This window comes from Megascapheus bottae, chromosome 38 (assembly GCF_031878675.1).
Source record: "Megascapheus bottae isolate mThoBot1 chromosome 38, mThoBot2.hap1, whole genome shotgun sequence".
Lineage (NCBI taxonomy): Eukaryota > Metazoa > Chordata > Mammalia > Rodentia > Geomyidae > Megascapheus > Megascapheus bottae.
Window position 1 is genome coordinate 213,656 of NC_143546.1, and position 18,703 is coordinate 232,358.

Genomic DNA, 18,703 nt, shown 5'->3' on the forward strand with positions numbered 1-18,703 from the left:
CAGAAAACTATTTACTTAAAAAAAAGTCTGAAACAAGATGTTTCCATGACTAAATTAAAATTAATTAGATCTGATAAAATTACCATTCCTATGGATAAATAAGACTTCAGCCTATAAAAAAAGAAAATGACAAGATTAAAAACTGACCTGGTAAAGCTTTTGCATGTGTTTGTTCTTTGTTGGGCACATGTGCCCCTCCACCAAATATTGCAGACCACATTTTTTCATTTAGAGGATGGGCCACAATCCGAAATAGTTCATTACTAGAATGGGTTGCCAGGCCATGGATGAAGAGACTAAGGTATACTGCTGTAAGAATTTCACAAAGTAAGATTGTAAGTCCTGACTGCGCTTCCTCGCCAGAAGAATTCAAAAGGCGAATCAGATAAGTTATTCCTAAAAGAAACAGCAAACATAGAAACTATTAACGATAAATTTTGTTATAGGGGGCAGGACTAGGAAAATAAACTCAGAGCCACGTACTAGCAAGGCTCTACATTTGAACCAAGCCTCCAAAGCTGTTTTTGCATGGTAAGATCTCCCAAACTGGCTGTCTGGGCTGTTCTTGAACCATGATTCTTGTATTTCCATATTTCCATATATTGACAGCATGTAGCATGTTCCAACCAATCATATCCCCTCTATCATTTTCCTTTTTTTTTTTTTTTTTGGTGGGTCATGGGTTTGAACTGGGCCTGGGCACTGTCCCAGAGCTCTTCAGCTCAAGGCTACCACGCTACCCCTAGAGCCACAGCCCTACTTCCCGTTTTCTAGTGGTTATTTGGAGACAAGAGCATTACTTGCCCGGTTTCAATTTCAGTCTTTTAAGTAGTCCAGTTGAAATAACACAAACTGCTGATGCATATTTTTAAAATTTTTAAATGATATAACAAAACACTTATTTTGGCAGAGCGTGGAAGCTCATGCCTGTAATCTTAGCTTCTCAGGAGGCTGAAATGTTAGGATCATGGTTCAAAGCCAGCCTGGGCACTAAAGACCACAAGACTCTTATCTCCAATTAGTCACTAGAAAAAAAAAAATGGAAAGTGGGCTGTGTCTCCGTGGTAAGGCGGTAGCCTTGAGCTGAAGAGCTCAGGGACAGAACTAAGGCCTAGAGTTCAAGCCCCATGGCCCACAAAAAAACCCCAAACAAACAAAAACACTTATTTTGATATAATCAATATGTAATTTCATATAATCAAGGAAATACAGAAATAAGTAATTACAGAATTTGAAATTACTGATAAATACAGAATTGGTATCAGTTCTAGGAACATTTGGTGATTATCATATATTAAGAAATAAGTTTAAAAATCAAGCTTTTTGTTTCTTTAATATTTTTAATAAACATTAAAGAAATTATCAAAGAATATTAAGAGAAACTCATACATATATATATACATTACTTATACCTGGCCATTGAGCTGGTGCTGTGTTGGGAGTTATTGCTTCTTCTAAGCTTCCTGTTCTCAAAGAATGTCGATGGGGGAGCAGAACTGCCTGATAGACCATTCCAGTAAATTGATTTGTGTGAAATGAACTAAGAAAAGAATACAATATTTGAATCTACAGTGAATTTCACATGAATAATTCTAAATTTGAGATCTAATTTCTAGGGTAGCTTAAATACTAATTTTTGTTTACTATCTTTTTTGTTTGTTGTTGGTCATGGAGCTTGAACTAAGCCTGGGTGCTATCACTGAGCTCTTCAGCTCAAGGCTATCACCCTACCCTTGAGCCAAGTCCCACTTCCTATTTTCTAGAGGTTAATTGGAGACAGGAGTCTCTGGTCCTTTTTTTGTGCCTGGGCTGGCTTTGAACCTTGATCCTCAGATCTCAGCCTCCTGAGTAGCTAGGATGACAAGAGTGAGCCACCACTCCCAACATACTTACATCTTTTTAAATCAAAACATACTTCAAAGTGTTAGGAATATTCATTAATAGTGAGTATACAGAACAGGTATAAAGAGAATGAAGACTACATCATAATGAACGAGCAGCAAGCTCACATGTAGGACTCTGTTATTTAGCAGGGGGTGGGGGAGACAGTCCAGGAGATCGAACTCAAGGCCTAGGAATTGTCCTTACGCATTTTTTGCTCAAGGCTAGTGATCACTTCAGGCACAGCTCCACTTCCAGCATTTGGGTAGTTTATTAGAAATGGAGTTTCCCTCCTGGGCTGGTTTTGAACCACAATCCTCAGACCTTAGATTCCTAAGTAGCTGGGGTTACAGGTGTGAGCCAGCAGCCCTGGATTTACAGACAGGACTTTAAAACAGCCTATCGGATAGGGGAGAGGAGCACATTTAGTTTCAGGTCCATAGCCTGCCTGGCATCAGGCACTGAACTGTGTACCAGACACAGATACACTCTTGTAGGAAAATCAGGCAAGTTGTTTTTGAAGATGAAACTATGCCTATGGCATGACTGAAGTAAAAGAAAAGAGCACGTCACACATTTGGGAATTCAGGGTAAGTCTTACCAAGTAAGTGACACACTGAGGCGTGATTTCACTCAAGGTACTACACTGTAAAAAGTGAGGAAAGGAAACCCCAACATTCAATATTGTCTTGTGGAGAGGACTATTTAGACCTCATCTTATAGATGAGGCCCTAAATCTACTTTACCTATTAGTTCATCATGGAGGATGAAGAAAAAATTAGACACAAAATTTCTCTATGTACAACAAGAAAAAACAGTGTTTTAAATAAGGGATTAAGTAAAACAACACACTTTCTACTCCATTACAATTACAGGGTTTCAAAACACTCCCTCCCACAGGTACTTTGTAGCTAGGCTTTTAACTAACTTGCAAAGGAAGTCAAAGAAACAGCCATGGCTAGTTTACAAATGCTGTACTCAAACAAAGATTCAACTGTTACAACATCTTCCCAAGGAACTACATCTCTCAATTAGAGAAAAGAATGTTGTATACATCTCTACAATGTAAAGAAAAGTAACATTTTAGGGCATGCAAGCACTTCCAGGAACTTCATGCCCTTGGAAGAGAGGACTTTCAGTCTTCTTGTGACAAAGAACAATAAATGTTGGAGGTGACAAAATATACGCTAATTACCGTCACGTGATCCCTACATGTTGTGTATACTGTATCAAATATCATAATGTACTGTATATAGACAACAATGCAAGACAGCAAAACTTTAAAAATCAGTAAGACCTTTAATAATGATAATAAAAATTCCTAAAATACAAACTCATTTTAAATACAAAGTAGGATGTTGCAGAAGAATAAACATTAGAAAAACAAAATATTAGAATAAGTATTAAAAAAATACAAGTTAGAATTTCTGTTTAAATGATACACAGAGATAAAGAAAAGAAAAATAAGATGGACCCACAAATTCCAGTGTCTAATAGAAAGACAAAAAAAAAACTCTCAAAGAATTAAAGATAGGGGCCGGGAGTTTGGCCTAGTGGTAGAGTGCTTGCCTAGCATGCACGAAGACCCGGGTTCGATTCCTCGGTACCCACATACATAGCAAAAAGCCGGAAGTGGTGCTGAGGCTCAAGTGGTAGAGTGCTAGCCTTGAGAAAGTCCAAGGACAGTGCTCAAGCCCAGGACTGGCAAAAAAAAAAAAAAAAGAATTAAAGATAGATATAATGTAGACAGAATGACAGGTGCATGCTATCTAGCCCAGCTATTAGTTGAGAAGGAGTTTTATGAAGTTATTTTCCTGGGATTGCCTTAACCCAGGGCCTTCCTGATTCAGGTTCTTAAGTAGCAACTTTCTCTTATTAGCAAGTGGGGTGGGGTCTTATGGGGGGAGAACCAGGGGAAGAGGGGTAGATGAGTAAAGAGACAAAAGATGGAACACAGTCAAAAATCACTGTATGTGACAAAATTAAGAAAAGTAAGCTGGGTGCTGGTGGCTCACGCCTGTAATTCTAGCTACTCAGGAGGCTGGTATCTGAGCATCGCCGTTAAAAGCCAGCCCAGGCACAAAAGTCCGTGAGACTCTTACCTCTAATTAACCACCAGAAAACTGGAAGTGGCACTGTGGGTCAAGTGGTAGAGGACTAGTCTTGAGCTGAAGGGCTCAGGGACAGCACCCAGGCCCAGAGTTCAAGCCCCACGACCAACGAAAACAACTTAAGGAAAGTAGTGAAGGGGAGTGAGAATGCTGAAAGACACGACGCTGATCTAGATCTAGATGCACTATATTCATAAAGTACTTGAGAAAGGAGTCCTTACCTATTCATCCTAAAATTATTAGCATTTCTCACAATGTCTAGCAAAAGGCACTGATCAATAATACGCTGTTTACTTGAGATTCATTTATTTTGAATTCTTATGCTAAATTTCAAAGATTAAAAACAATACCTCAGCCATGTGCTTTTTTTAATTATTGAAAGGATTGCTATGTATAGCTATACATTAGTAATGTATAAAATATGAAACCTCACAGGTTACAGTAAACATTCTTACATTTCAAAAAGATATTTACCTGTAGTTATGACTACCACAAAGGCACTGATAAATACAAGCAGAAAGTGAGGCTGCTAAAGTATGCATTACATATACCTGGAAAAAACAAAAACAAAATGAAGTTAGGATTTCAAAGTATAATTTTATCAAGACCTAATTAGCATTTTTAAAAAGATTTTTAAAAATATTTTACTTATACTTATTTCTGCCTAAAGAGAAAATTTCCAAAAAAAAAACCCCAAAACAGTCTTCTGGCAGAAATTATTAAAAAATTGCTATACATCACTATTTTTCAAGAATAAAGGGTATAATTAAAGAATGTCTTTTTTCAGCTTTCCAGTAGAAAATGAGCCACATACTTAAAGCATGCCCTCTAACACTAAACATACTCTTTTCTTAAATGAAATACGGAAGCACAGACTAATAATTGCAATTTCAAAGAGGAAAATACTACAATGTATTCTAGCTATCCAAAAAACAATAGTGCCGGGAGTTTGGCCTACTGGTAGAGTGCTTGCCTAGCATGCACGAAGACCTCGGTTCAATTCTTCTGTACCAAACAAAAGGCTCCTTGTAACTGATAGCAGCCAAAAAAAAAATCTTTAAAATGTGTAATACTTTCATGCAAGAAAAAAAAAATATCCACACATTAAATTTCTATCTTTTTTTGCCAGTCCTGGGGCTTGAACTCGGCCTAACCAATGCTTGGGCTTTCTCAAGGCTAGATAGACCTCTACCACTTGAGCCACAACACCACTACCAGCTTTTTCTATGTATGTGGTACCAAGGAATTGAACCCAAGTCTTCACGCATGTTAAGCAAGCACTTTACCACTAGGCCAAACTCCCAACCTTAAAAAAAAAAATCAGTTCTTTGGTTAAATGCACTACCTAAGGAACCACTCATGAATTTGCATGCTCATCTACTGTGCTTACCTTACTGAGCTAACTAAGGATAACAGACTAGGCTTTTTGGGGGGGCGGGGGTGGGGAGGACATGTTGGTCGTGGGGCTGGAACTCTAGGCCTGGGCCCTGTGCTCTGCCACATGAGCCACAGCACCACTTCCAGTTCTCTGGTGGTTAATTGGAGATAAAAGAGTCTTATGAACTTTTGTGTCCCTTTTGAATCACTATCTTCAGATCTGAGCCTCCTGAGAAGCTAGAATGACAGGTGTGAGCCACCGGGACCTGGCTTAGGGTTAGATTTTTTTAAATACAATTTTATTATTATTATTATTAAATTTGTTGTACTGAGCATCATTCCATTGAGTTTAAGAAACACAATAAAATTAATGTGATTCATAACCCGCTTTCTTTAACCAGAATAAAAAGGTAGTAGAGTAACAACTGCTGTCTACTCTGTCTAAGTGTGCTACAAACAAAGGCTAAACATACATCTTTTAGATATCTCATCCTATACAGCTAAGTCAAAAACTGGAAGCCAAACATACTTACTTTATTGCTTTGGCTATCCGGATGAGGTGGTGAATCAAAGTTTATTATGGCATGTAGAATATCATGTGTCAGATTACTAAGGTGCAATAATGGATTGGCAACTACTGTTTTGGCACTGGCTGTGCAAGCAAAGAGGAGAGGCACTGAGGTTTGCTCTGACAGAGGGCTAGGAAACAGTGGATCTGATGTTTCCTTAAAAATATAGAAGAAAAAGTGGATAGTCCACTCGTTAAACAATTCAGCAACTTCTTTTTAAAAATTCTATAATCATTAAAAACTTTCTATTTTTATAAATATAGAAACGTAAAAACCTAGAAAAGATCTTAGGAGCTCAACATTTTATCAATCACAGTTTAAACTGCAACAGAGTAACACTCATCCTAATCATTATCTTACAAGACACAACTCTATAAATTCATAACATGATGGGCAACATACAAAGGAGAAGGCTTTAAAAAGCAACTGTTATAGAGAAAATAAAATTTTAATATTTAAAACAGAAAGATCCAACACCCAAAGCTGCTTCAAACATGTACTTTTTTTTTTTTTAATGATTACTAGGTTGCATACCTGCTGACATTCTTGTAAAAGCAAAATCAATTCCATTCTTACAGATGCAAGACCCCCTCCATGGGAGCCGTGAAGTATACAGTAACTAAGAAACATTCTCAGGAGTGACTGATATTTCAAGAGCCACTGTCTCTTTTCCTGAAAACTTTCTGTGAGTTGTTTCACTTTTGTTTGATGATGCAAACCTCCAACGTCCTCATGGAATCCTAATTCATCTCTGCTTTTGCCATTTGTGGTCTGCAGTTCTTCCACATTTGAGCGAAAGTCACATGTCCTCTGAAGAGCCACCACCTCTTTCTCAAGCCAGTGATATAACTGGTAACGTAACTTTCCACCATCAATTTCATAGCCAGTAGACAAAGTACGGAGTTCTACTGTGAGAATCTTTAAACATGCTCTAAATTTTAACTGAACAGCAATTATATCTTCAGATGGATTTAAAACGTCATTTTCATCTAAGGTGCTACAAGAGTCTGTATAACTGCTTACTTCATCTAATTTGGTATCTACTTTTTCCGGTAATGGTTTTAGTTCTTTCATGCAAATAGGGAGATCCTCATTTTCTTCATCATTATCACTGTCCCATTTTAACTCTAAAGAATCATCCTGAAATACAACACTCGGTTGGCTCCAATCAAAGGAAAGAGTGGAGTTAGATTGCTTCTCTGAAGAACCCTCTGAAGAAGATTCAAACCCATTCGTCAGTGACTGGGACCAGCTAATTGCAGAAGACTTATCTTCTTTTGCATCCAATTTTAGTGGAGAGGAATCTTTACTAGTATCCAAAAAGCCAGATGCTTTACAAAAATGTTTTGTTTTCTTGATGACTCTGGGCATCTTTGATAATACTTCTAAGGCCAACATAGGGCAGCCGGCTTTTAGATGAGCACTGGCAGTAGTAAAAAATAACCTTCTTTCACTTAAACTAATTGTTCCTGCTAGTCCATTCTGTCCTGGTAAACCCAGGTGTGCAGAAAATGTATCAGATGATCCGAAATGACGTCTTAGCAAAACAGGATGTGTCCTTAGGTAATTGTAAAAATTAAAAACTGCAGGATTACAGGCTGACACCAAGACTTGGTCTGAAAGTAAATGTAAATTCATCTTTAGAATTGAAAAGTTTAAGATCGAATTGAGTGTATTATACAGAACTTTATCTCTAGTATGTTACATTTATCCAGCTGGTCTTTTAACATACTTTATTAATAGGCCCCACCAATCCACAGCATTGAATAGTTAAGAACACATTTGTAATGAAATATGTTTCAACATAATAAGAAAACAAGCTACTCTGCTTTCCACTAAAACAAACCTCCTCAGGTAACAGTCTTAATTCTTTTTCTTTCTCTGCTGGTCATTCCTCTACTTTGCTGGACTCTCCCTCTCTGCCTGTGACTAAAGAGGCCAGTACTTCATCTCTTTTCTATCTCTATTCCTTCCAATTAATTCATGTATAGCCCCCATTTAAATATCATATATAAGCTTACAACTTGTATATTGTCTCCTCCAAGGCCAACAGCATCTCCAAGGCCAATAGCATCTTGAAATCTACTCTTATCTCAGAAAGTCTAAATTTCATTTATGTTTAGTTGCATACACTTTCACCTCAGGGTGTACTTGTAGCTTACTGTGCTTATAGCTTAGACTATTTTTTACCTAGATATCTACAACGAATAAATTATATAAAGTGGTTCTCTGTCCAAAAGTCATCTTATCTGCAAGAGGTCCTTGATCTAAAACAACACTTAATATAATTATTGTTCCAAAAATCCAGACATTATTTCAAATACAAATATTTCTCTGTCACTATTTCTATCATTTTGGGAAAAACCACTATTATCTTTTGCATTTCTTCTTGAAGAATTCAAGTTTAAATGGTTCTAAAAATATGCAATTTTGTATTAATCTAAATAAAAATACAGATTAAAATACACAAAGGTAAAAAGTGACAAAAAGGTAAAAAAGTAAAAAAGTGATGTTTTTATTGTCCTCTTAATTATACAGAAGTCCATTTAAAAATGTTTAGCGCAGATGGCTAAAAGACTTGAACTACTGAGATGCGAGGCATTCTCCTAAGTCTAGAAGACACATCGTATCAGATTTAATTATGTCACATAAAAACCTATAAACCAGAAACTTCACTGTTTAGTATTCCAAATGACACAAGCTATCAGAAATAATTCAATGCTACCTATGGAAAAAATATTTGGAAAGCAAATCCCAGTATAATTTCCCATACTACACTGAAAGAATGAAATTATCCAAATTGCAGAAAAATGGATGAAACTGGAATATTTGAGCAAGATAAGCTTAGCCCAAAAGACCAAATATGCGTATTTATAGGCATTCATATACACACCTAATATGTATGTACACAGATAGAACATGATTCTAACTATGAGACTACTTAAGAGGATAAGGGAAAAAGAAAAGGAGGAAAAATAAATAATCTTAAAATATAATGTAGCTATATATGATTACAGTAGACTTCAATAAAAAGTTATCACTAGGACGTGGGGAGAAAGAAAGCAACAGAGTTATTCTGAACAAAACATGATATATGCATATCTGAGATGCCATAGTAAAACCTTTTGTGCAATTAATACATATTTTTTTAAAAAAAGTAAGAAAACCGTAAATCTAAAGGCTTGGATAGCAGGATGAACGCTAGCAGGAGCAAAATCTAACAAAGAGTATGAATATGTCAATGTACTTTACTTTGCATGGATGAACGTAAAACAAGGAATCCTACTGAAATTATTTCGAGAAGGGGGAGAAGAGAGGAAATCCATGTTAGGAGACTGACAAGGATTTGTTCTTTATGTGAGTGAAAAAATGCCACACAAGGAAACCTCTCTTGTATAATATAAACTAACAACAACAAATAAGTTACACCATTTTATATGAACTTAAGGATTCTACTTTATACTAACTTCTATGAACACTTCAGCCAAAATAATTTCTACAATAAATATAGAAGTATAGCGCTAAAGGGTCCATTTAAAGAAATCTCTGTCATTTATCTCATGAATAAAAACACTTATGAGTTTGAGCTTAAGAATTTTTAATCATAGCCAGGTGCTGTTGGCTCACATCTGTATTCTTAGCTACTGAGGAGGCTAAGTTCTGGGGGTCAAGGTTTAAAGCTAGACCAGGCTGGAAAGTCAGTGAGACTCTTATCTCCAATTAACTACCAAAAATCAAGAACTAGAGCTGTGGCCCAAAAGGCAGAATGTTAGCCTTGAGCAAAAAAAAAAAAAAAAGCTCAAGGATAGTGCTCCCCCGACCCCCACAATTTCTAATCTTAATCAACTTTCTTTATAGCATATACAAGTTTTACTGTAAGAGTTATAAAACTTTTTAAAGAGCAGTAGACATAAGCCGGGCATGGTGGCTTACGCCTATAATCCTAGCTACTCAGGAGGCTGAAATCTGAGGATCATGGTTCAAAGCCACCCCAGGCACTTAAGTCCATGAGACTCTTCAAGTAACCACCAGAAAACTGCAAGTGGTGCTGTGGCTCAAGGGGTAGGGCTTTAGCCTTGAGATGAAGAGCTCAGGGACAATGCACAGGCCCAGAGTTCAAGCCCCCATGACCGACAAAAAAAAAAAAAAAAAAAAAAGGCAGTAGACAGAATCTAAGCTACAAAACTAGTTTTATATTAGCATTTTTCAAAGTATTTTAGTCAAATGTTAGTAATATTTATATTTAATCTACTTCATAACAATAGAAAACTCTGAATTTGCTGTTCGCAAAAAATTTAACTCTCTGAAAATAAGGAGATAAAAAATTGAGTATTCTCAATCCACAAAGCCACAAAAACCCAAAACTCAACTTTTAGGGTTTTTTTGGTCAGACATAGTGTTTGAACTCTGGGAGCAGATGCTGTCCCAGAGCCTCTCTGTGCTCAAGTCTAGAACTGTATCACTTGGGTCACAGTGCTACTTCTGGTTTTGAGTGTTTGTGGCCCCCAGGGACTTTTCTGCCCCGGCTGGCTTCAAACTGTGATCCTCAGATCTCAGCCTCCGGAGTAGCTAAGATGACAGTTGTGAATCACTAATGCCCAGCGGTAAATTCAATCTTTTATGTGTCACCTTTGATACCCAACAACGGTCTGCACACCTACCATGCATTAATATAATTACTCCATAACCACGTGGAACTACAGCTTACCTTCATCCTCTCTGACTGGTTGCTTTATTAATGTTTCCAAAGCATCACTATAATCTTCCAAAACCCAGTATGCCATACTCCGGAGGAAAGGGTCACAACGCACACTTATATCCCAAGAACTGAGTTCACTGACACGAGAATCGATGCCCAAAACTCTTTTCCGTAAAATTGATTTATATGTTGTAGATTTATCAAATTCAGATTCATACAGTCTTGCTATTATGAGAGCTAACTGAATGTCATTCAGCTTCTCAAGACATACCTTAAAAAAAATTGTCCATTAGTAAACATCTTTCATTGCAGGATAAATTTAATTAACTTTTTAACAACTAGTGTAACATGGGCTTTCTCGGCCTCCAAAATTACTTTAGCTTACTTTTAACTTAGTTCAGCTTACTTTTACTTCGGCTTACTTGAGAAAGTTTATGCTAATACTTGCAAATATGCTTCCTAGTTCTAAATATGTAGTTCTAAAAACATTTAGACATCAGGATATATCAGATAAAAATTCTAAACAGTATCAGTTTGAGTAATTTTATTTGACTTACTTGTATGAGATTGAACAAAGAGCAAACTGATGCAGAAAAGTTACATCTGAAATGTCCATAATTTTTCTCCAGAATTACTGAAAAACAATCACTAAAATCTTTTCTAAGGTTCATGAAGACAAAGCCGGACATATTCAATTACATTTAAGTAAGTAGAACACACTATGCACCAGTGGCCCATGCCTAACTAGTCAGGTGAAACCTGAAGATTGAGGTTCAAAGCCAGCCCAGGAAGGAAAAGTCCCTAAAACTCTTATCTCCAGTTAACTAGCAAAAAAGCTGGAAGAGGAAGTATGGATCAAGTGGTAGACTGCTAGGTGAGCACAAACGCTAACCAATAGCACCCAGGCCTTGAGTTTGAGCCCCAGAATCTATATAAAACAAAATAGAACAACAATAAATAAATAAATAAATAAATGAAACACCTTTTTTAAAACCTATTCATGAAAAGTCATGGACTATCCATTCTACCAACCATTGAAATTAAATGGCAAATTTTAAAGGCTAATATAAATATTATTAGGTACTTCAGATATTTAGCCTTGTTATTTCTACTAAGATGAAAATAAAGAGCTTATAAAAATGATAGCGCTATTCTTAAAAGTTTTTCATTACCTCAACTGCATCTCTGAGGCAACCAGCTAAAAGGAAAAAGGCTGCAGAATGTTCAAATCTTTGTTTTCCTAGCAAAGAAAATGCATTCTTCAGAGCTGCTTTACGCCACCTCTCCTCCTCAAAATTGTGTCCAAAAAACTGAGTCATTCTAGTGTCCTTTTGAGATCTACAAAGAAAAGGAGAGTATAAAAAAATCAAGCATACATTTTTGGAATTAATATGCTAAAAGTTATGATTTAAAAATTAGGATTGAGGCAGGAAGACTGCAAATTTGAGCCTAGCCTACACTAAATAACAAAATCTGTTTCAAAATAACCCCTAAACTTACCCCAATCCATATTTGGGACTCAACAGAAACATTTGCTAGTTCACATCTGCTAATTTCTTTAGTAAAAGAGGTAAATAATACTTTCCTACACAAATCTAAGAGGTTATTTAAAATTTGTAAAATTACAAATAAAAATTACTATTGAACTCATGCAATTGCTATATCAATAGTTTCTTTTTGCTAGTTCTGGACCTGAGCACTGTCCTTGGACTTTTTCAAGGCTAGAGCTCTATCACTTGAGTCACAGCACCACTTCCAGATTTTTCTATGAATATTGTCCGAGGAATCAAACCTGGGTCCTCATGCATGTTAGGAAAACTCTGTACCACTGAGCCAAACTCCCAGCCCCCTAAAATAATTTTTTGATAGTTATACTAACATCTGTGCTACTTTCCAATTTAAACCTCACCAATAACCTCTCCTTCTTGCCTGCATGAACATGACTTTGGTGATCAAACTAATTCCCTGGACCTTGAAAGAATTAGTATCATAGAAAACTGATTTGGAAGCATGATTTCCCCCCAAAGCTTGATTTCATTATTCATCTGGAACTGAACCCCCCAAAAATGGTGAACTACCTGTTCCTAATCATGTTCACAAGTACAACTGCAGAAAGGGGAGAGAGGAATGAGTTCAGGACTCCAGGAGGAGACAGCTTCGGGGGACAACTGGCCCATGAGCTCTCAACAGGTCCTAAGATGGGTGCTTATCCTGAATGCCACCAACTCATCGTCTTCCCCATCTCAAATACCAGTTTCTGGCTTAGGGACTTTTGTACAGGAACACCTTAAGAAGTTCTTAAACTTAAAATGACATCATCAGGAAAGTTCCTCTGTGGAAAATACCCAAGCGTTTTCAACAAGAAATAGCTCCTTAAACACAAAAATAAGACTCCACATGAATCACAGCAAATAAAACACACCTTACTACACACATTTATTCCTTATAGGCAGTTTCTAGAAACATTTACTCCTTATAAAGTTTTTAGCTCTAGAGTTTTTGTTGGTTTTTGCCAGTCCTGGGGCTTGAACTCAGGGCCTGAACGCTGTCCTTGGACACTTTTTTGCTCAAGGGTAGTGCCCCGCCACTTGAGGATCAAACCCAGGGCTTCATGCTAACTAGGTGAGCCCTCTACTACTAGGCTACATAAAGCAGAGTTTTTAACCTACCTGTATAATCCCCAGATCACAGCCTTCTTTTTCATTGCAAGGTAAAAAATGGCAGCATCTAAGGGATCATTATTTCTATAAAAGGCTGCTTTGGCTACCTACAATTAGAAATCATGGTCAAACTTTCACGAAAGTGTCTACGTAAACAAATAACTTTTTGTCTATTTAGCACTGACACATGTAGAGAAGGATACAAAGAGAAGACTGCCTTTTATCATAAGTCCATGTATACTATACTTACTATACAGTATATATCTATATATACATATATTACATACTAGTATATATATATGTACTAGTATATATATTATACATGTCTCTTGGTAAAAACTAAAAAAATATATTACTAAATGAACTATAATTTTTGGAGATACTTTTTTAAATTACTTCATCTTAAAAATTAAAACTCCCCCAAAGCATATTGCCTGCTCCAAAACAAAAGGGAGTAAATAACAACAGAGGAGGAGATATAGAATGCTGTTTAAACATCCAAAATACATTAATTCCTTTTGTGGCATGCATGCATGCGTGTGTGAGCACACATGTGCCAGTCCTGGAGCTTGAGCTCAGGGCCTGAGCACTGTCCTTGGGCTTTCTCAAGGCTAGAGCTTTACCACTTTGAGCGACAGCATCACTTTTGGCTTTTTTTATGTATGAGGTACTGAGGAATTGAATCTGGGTCTTCATGCATACTAGGCAAGCACTCTACCATAGTGCCAAACTCCATGTCTCATGTTAATTCCTTTCTTACACTAAGATAAACACTCACTTTTTCTATGCATGTGCGTAAGATTCGGTTATTCCGGACCCACCACCCCACACCCATGGCTCTCAGTTCAGACCAGGTAGGGTCATGCTTCTGCATTGCAGGCAACATGTTCAACAGTTCCTCTTCTGCTACTGAATGAAATGCCCAAGCAAAATGACTGGTAGACAATCCTAAAAGGAGGGGAAAAAATAATGTTAATAATGACTACCACAAACTAGTGCTGCTCATATTTGCAATAGAAGTATGAAATACGGTCACATTTTTCAAGGTTCCTGACATAAAAGCTGCTTTTTAGCATTGATTCTTCAAAGAACTCTACTACTTAACGGGTAATATATCTTGTACAACTAATACACATTTACTTGAGAAGATAAGGAAAATGCTTACAGCAAATGCCACTGGGATAAAGGAATTCTGTTCCTTAGCTGTAACCTATGATTCACTTTAGAAGATGAAAAATGCTTCAAGCATTACTACAGAGGAGGAGGCATTCCTCTTTAAGCTTCTTCTCATTCCTTTGGGCAATATTTGTTTTATGGATAAAAGTCCCACAAATAAAAAACCATCAAGTAGAAAGTGTAAATCAGTGAAGTGTAGTACTACAGAGCCAAAACATATATATGGAATTTCAGTTGCAAAACGAAAATATATAACCTTAGTTATTTGGTTTATTAATACCTCTTTTTCATTCATAAAATAATGAGTGATCATAGCATTCCTGTATTAGTTCTCAAGGTTATAGGATAAAATAGTAGTTAAGAAGTCAAGTATAAAAATGGGTACCAGTGGCTCAAGGACATTATGCTAAATGAAATAAACCAGGCACATGATTAGACTTACAGGAAGAGTCTGAAAAAGTCAATTTCAAAGAAGCAAAGAGGGGGAAGGCAGAAAATCATGGACCAGGCAGAGGAGAAATCGTTGGCATAAAATTTTGGCAAGTATGGTGAATTAACTCTTTCTACAGTCTACAGTGTGGTACTACTTGCATAAAAATTTATTGATAGGCCCCTTTATGAGAATAAAAATTGGATATTTTTGTTACAGATTGTTTAAAAAAGAGATGGTAACATAAGCAGTAGAATCCACATAGCCATGGAAATATGTATTAATTCCACTAATTTAGGAGTATGTATGAGAACGTTTTGGTCTTTATGTTCTCTTCTCTTTTTGGTAAGACATTTAAATTTAAACTTAATAACCTTAATCATAACAATTATAAATTATAAATATTATAAAAGTAAATATGTTACTTTCAAGTTTAAGTGGAAAGCTAAATTTAGATAAATATCAGAAAAGCAAAAACATGACATCCTTAAAAAGAAACTACAGAGGAAATAATATTAATTTGCCTCAAATATACAAAATATTCAGCTGTCCAATATACTTCTCTCTTAAGTCTTTTCATCTACAATTAAAAATGCCACCTGGCCCCATCAAAATCCCAAAGACATTCTTTACTGAATAGAAGGTGTAATCCAAAGGTTCATATGGAACAACAAAGACCTAGAATAGCCAAAACAATTCTAGGCAAAAAGAGCAATGCAGGTGGTATTACACTACCAGACTTCAAACTCTACTATAGAGCCATAATAACAACAACAGCATGGTATTGGAACAAAAATAGACCAGAAGATCAATGGAACAGAATAGAAGATTCAGAAATAAAACCACATACTTATAGTCAACTTATATTTGACAAAGGAGCCAAGGATATACAGTGGAACAAACATAGCCTATTCAATTATTGGTGCTGGAAAAACTGGGCAGCCACATGCAGAAAACTAAAAATTGACCCTAGCCTTTCGCCATGCACAAGCAACAACTCAAAATGGATCAAAGACCTCAATGTCAGACCTGAAGCCTTGAAACTGCTACATGATAGAATAAGAGAGATACTGGAACTCATAGGCACAGGCAAAAACTTCCTGAACAGAATCCCAGGGTCACAACAGATTGAAGAGAGACATGACAAATGGGACTACCTAAAAATAAAGTTTCTGCACAGATAAAAACATAGCTACTAACGTAGAAAGACAGCCAACCAACTGGGGAAAGATATTTATCAATAATACATCAGACAAATGCTTAATATCCAGTATCTACAGGGAGCTCAAGAAACTAATCCCCCCGAAACCCAACAAACCAATCACTAAATGGGCAAGGGAACTAAAGAGAGACTTATCAAAAGAAGAGATTAAAATGGCAGAAAAACATATGAAAAAATGCTCATCATCCATGGTCATAAAGGAAATGCAAATAAAAACGACCCGAGATACCACCTTACCCCAATTAGAATGGCCAACATTCTGAAGTCAAACAATGACAGATGCTGGCAGGATGTGGAGAAAGAGGAACCCTACTGCACTGCTGTTGAGATTGTAACCTAGTTCAGCCACTCTAGAAGGCAGTGTGGAGGTTTCTTAAAGAACTGAAAATAGACCTTCCCTACGATCCTGCCACACCACTCCTGGGTACCTGCCCTGAGCATCATAACCCAGGATATGATAAGGACATCTGCTCAGCCATGTTCATCTCTGCACTATTCACAATAACCAAGTGATGGAAACAATCCAGATGCCCTACTGCAGATGAATGAATAAAAAAATGTGGCATATATATACAATGGAATTTTACATAGCCAACAGACAAGATAAAATAATGGTATTCGCTAGGAAGTGGATGAAGTTAGAGTGACTCATGTTGAGTGAGAAAGTCAAGACCAAAGGAACAAAAGGTGCATGGTCTTTAATATGTGGATATTAGATCCAAACAGTACAAGAGCAATGATTCAGTATGTGGGTACCCAAGGTTATGGACATGGTCTTGGAGATATAAACATAACTACATAGACATAAAAATCTATGATGGGCTATATACTCTATAGACATGTTTTATTATATACATTAATATGTGTATGACATACAAACCCTCAACTTAATTTTAATTATGTTCTAAAACCTATGTGCCAGTGATTGTATATAGATTCCCTTCTTCAATACTTGTTTGTTAAACATGACATTTGAACTATGATGTAAAAATCAATGTTAATAAAATCTTTAAATAAAAAAAAAAAATTCCATCCAAGCACAGTATCTCACATCTGTAATCCTCGCTACTCAGGAGGCTGAGATCTAAAGATTGAGGCTCAAAGCCAGCCTGGACACTAAAGTCCCTAAGACTCTTACCTGCAATTAACCATTAAAAAACCAGAAGTGGTACTGTAGCTAAAGGACTGTAGCCTTGAGCTGAAGAACTCAGGGACAGTGCCCAAGCCCAAAGGTCAATCCCCATGACCAAAAAAAAAAAAACAAAACAAAAAAAAACCAATGTCAGAGGGTGCTGGTGGCTTACACCTGTAATCCTAGCTACTCAGAAGGCTGAATAAGGATGCAGTTCAAAGCCAGTCCAGGCAGGAAAGTGTCAGACTTTTTATCACAAAACCAGAAGTGGTGCTGTGGCTCAAAGTGGTAGAGCACTAGCTTTGAGCAGGAGAACTCAGGTCCTGAGTTCAAGCCCCATGACGGGGGAAAAATATCCAATATCTTATGCCAAGAAAATGAGGACTGTTAATGAGGAAAGTTAAAAATAAAGTTTGAATGTGTCAAATTTGTCAACATGTGCTTGCCTTACTTCTTTGGAACAGACTAATATGAAAATCACCTTGGCGAAGGAGTTGGGCTCGACAGGCTGGAAGGGAAGTTGTAAGAAAAGTATGGAGTCGAACTGCCAGCAGAAACTTCAGCCCACATTCATCAAGTGTTTCTCCACCTACAATCAGGAGATAAGTATTTAATTTTTACACATAAAACATAACCAAATCGTGGAACTAAAATACTGGATAGTATATAGCGTAGCACCACACAGAGAGATGAAGCATTCTAAAATTGACCGAAGTGGGGCCAGGAGTTTGGCCTAGTGGTATGAGTGCTTGCCTAGCATGCATAAAGACCTGGGTTTGATTCCTTGGTACCACCACATACATAGGAAAAAAAAAAAAAGCCAGAAGTGGTACTGTGCTGTGGCTCAAGTGGTAGAGCTCTAGCCTTGAGGAATGCCCAACGACAGAGTTCAGGCCCTGAGTTCAAGCCTCAGTCCTGGCCAAAAAAAAAAAAAAAAAGTTATCTATTCGTATTCTTTAAAAAAAAATTTTTTTTTTGCTCTGGCAGTCCTGGGGCTTGAACTCAGGGCCTGAGCACTGTTCGTGGGCTTTCCTCAAGGCTAGCACTCTGCTACTTGAGGCCACAGCACCACTTCCAGCTTTTCTTTAATGCATGTGGTACCAAGGAATCAACCTCAGGTCTTCGTGCATGCTGGGCAAGCACTCTACCACTAGGCCAAACTCCTTGCCCATCGGATTCTTCTTAAAAGCACCAACTTATTTGATAAATTTGGGATCCAGGAGTTTGACTTAGTGCTTGCCAGCATGAACCAAGACCTGGGTTCGATTCCTTGGTACCACATACATAGAAAATGCTAGAAGTGGAGCTGTGGTTCAAATGGTAGAGCTCTGTCTAGCCTTGAGAAAGCCCAAGGACAGTGCTCGAGCCCCGAGTTCAAACCCCAGGACTGGCCAACAACAACAACAACAAAAATGATAAATTTTTAAATTATCATAATTTTCTCCT

At 37.1% G+C, this 18,703-nt stretch overlaps 1 protein-coding gene across 10 annotated transcripts in view; it reads right to left on the reverse strand.

Annotated features, from left to right (window-relative positions):
* Dmxl1 (Dmx like 1) overlaps nt 1-18,703 on the reverse strand; it is a 115,686-nt gene that overhangs the window by 50,897 nt on the left and 46,086 nt on the right. For all 10 annotated transcript variants that reach the window (XM_090325536.1, XM_090325530.1, XM_090325531.1 and 7 more), the window contains 10 exons: nt 17,739-17,846; nt 14,076-14,245; nt 13,307-13,404; nt 11,810-11,975; nt 10,647-10,908; nt 6,473-7,554; nt 5,903-6,094; nt 4,467-4,543; nt 1,413-1,540; nt 148-396 (listed from right to left, as the gene is read on the reverse strand). In XM_090325536.1, coding sequence (XP_090181662.1) covers nt 148-396; nt 1,413-1,540; nt 4,467-4,543; nt 5,903-6,094; nt 6,473-7,554; nt 10,647-10,908; nt 11,810-11,975; nt 13,307-13,404; nt 14,076-14,245; nt 17,739-17,846 — 2,532 coding nt within the window. The remainder of the gene's footprint in view (nt 1-147; nt 397-1,412; nt 1,541-4,466; nt 4,544-5,902; nt 6,095-6,472; nt 7,555-10,646; nt 10,909-11,809; nt 11,976-13,306; nt 13,405-14,075; nt 14,246-17,738; nt 17,847-18,703) is intronic.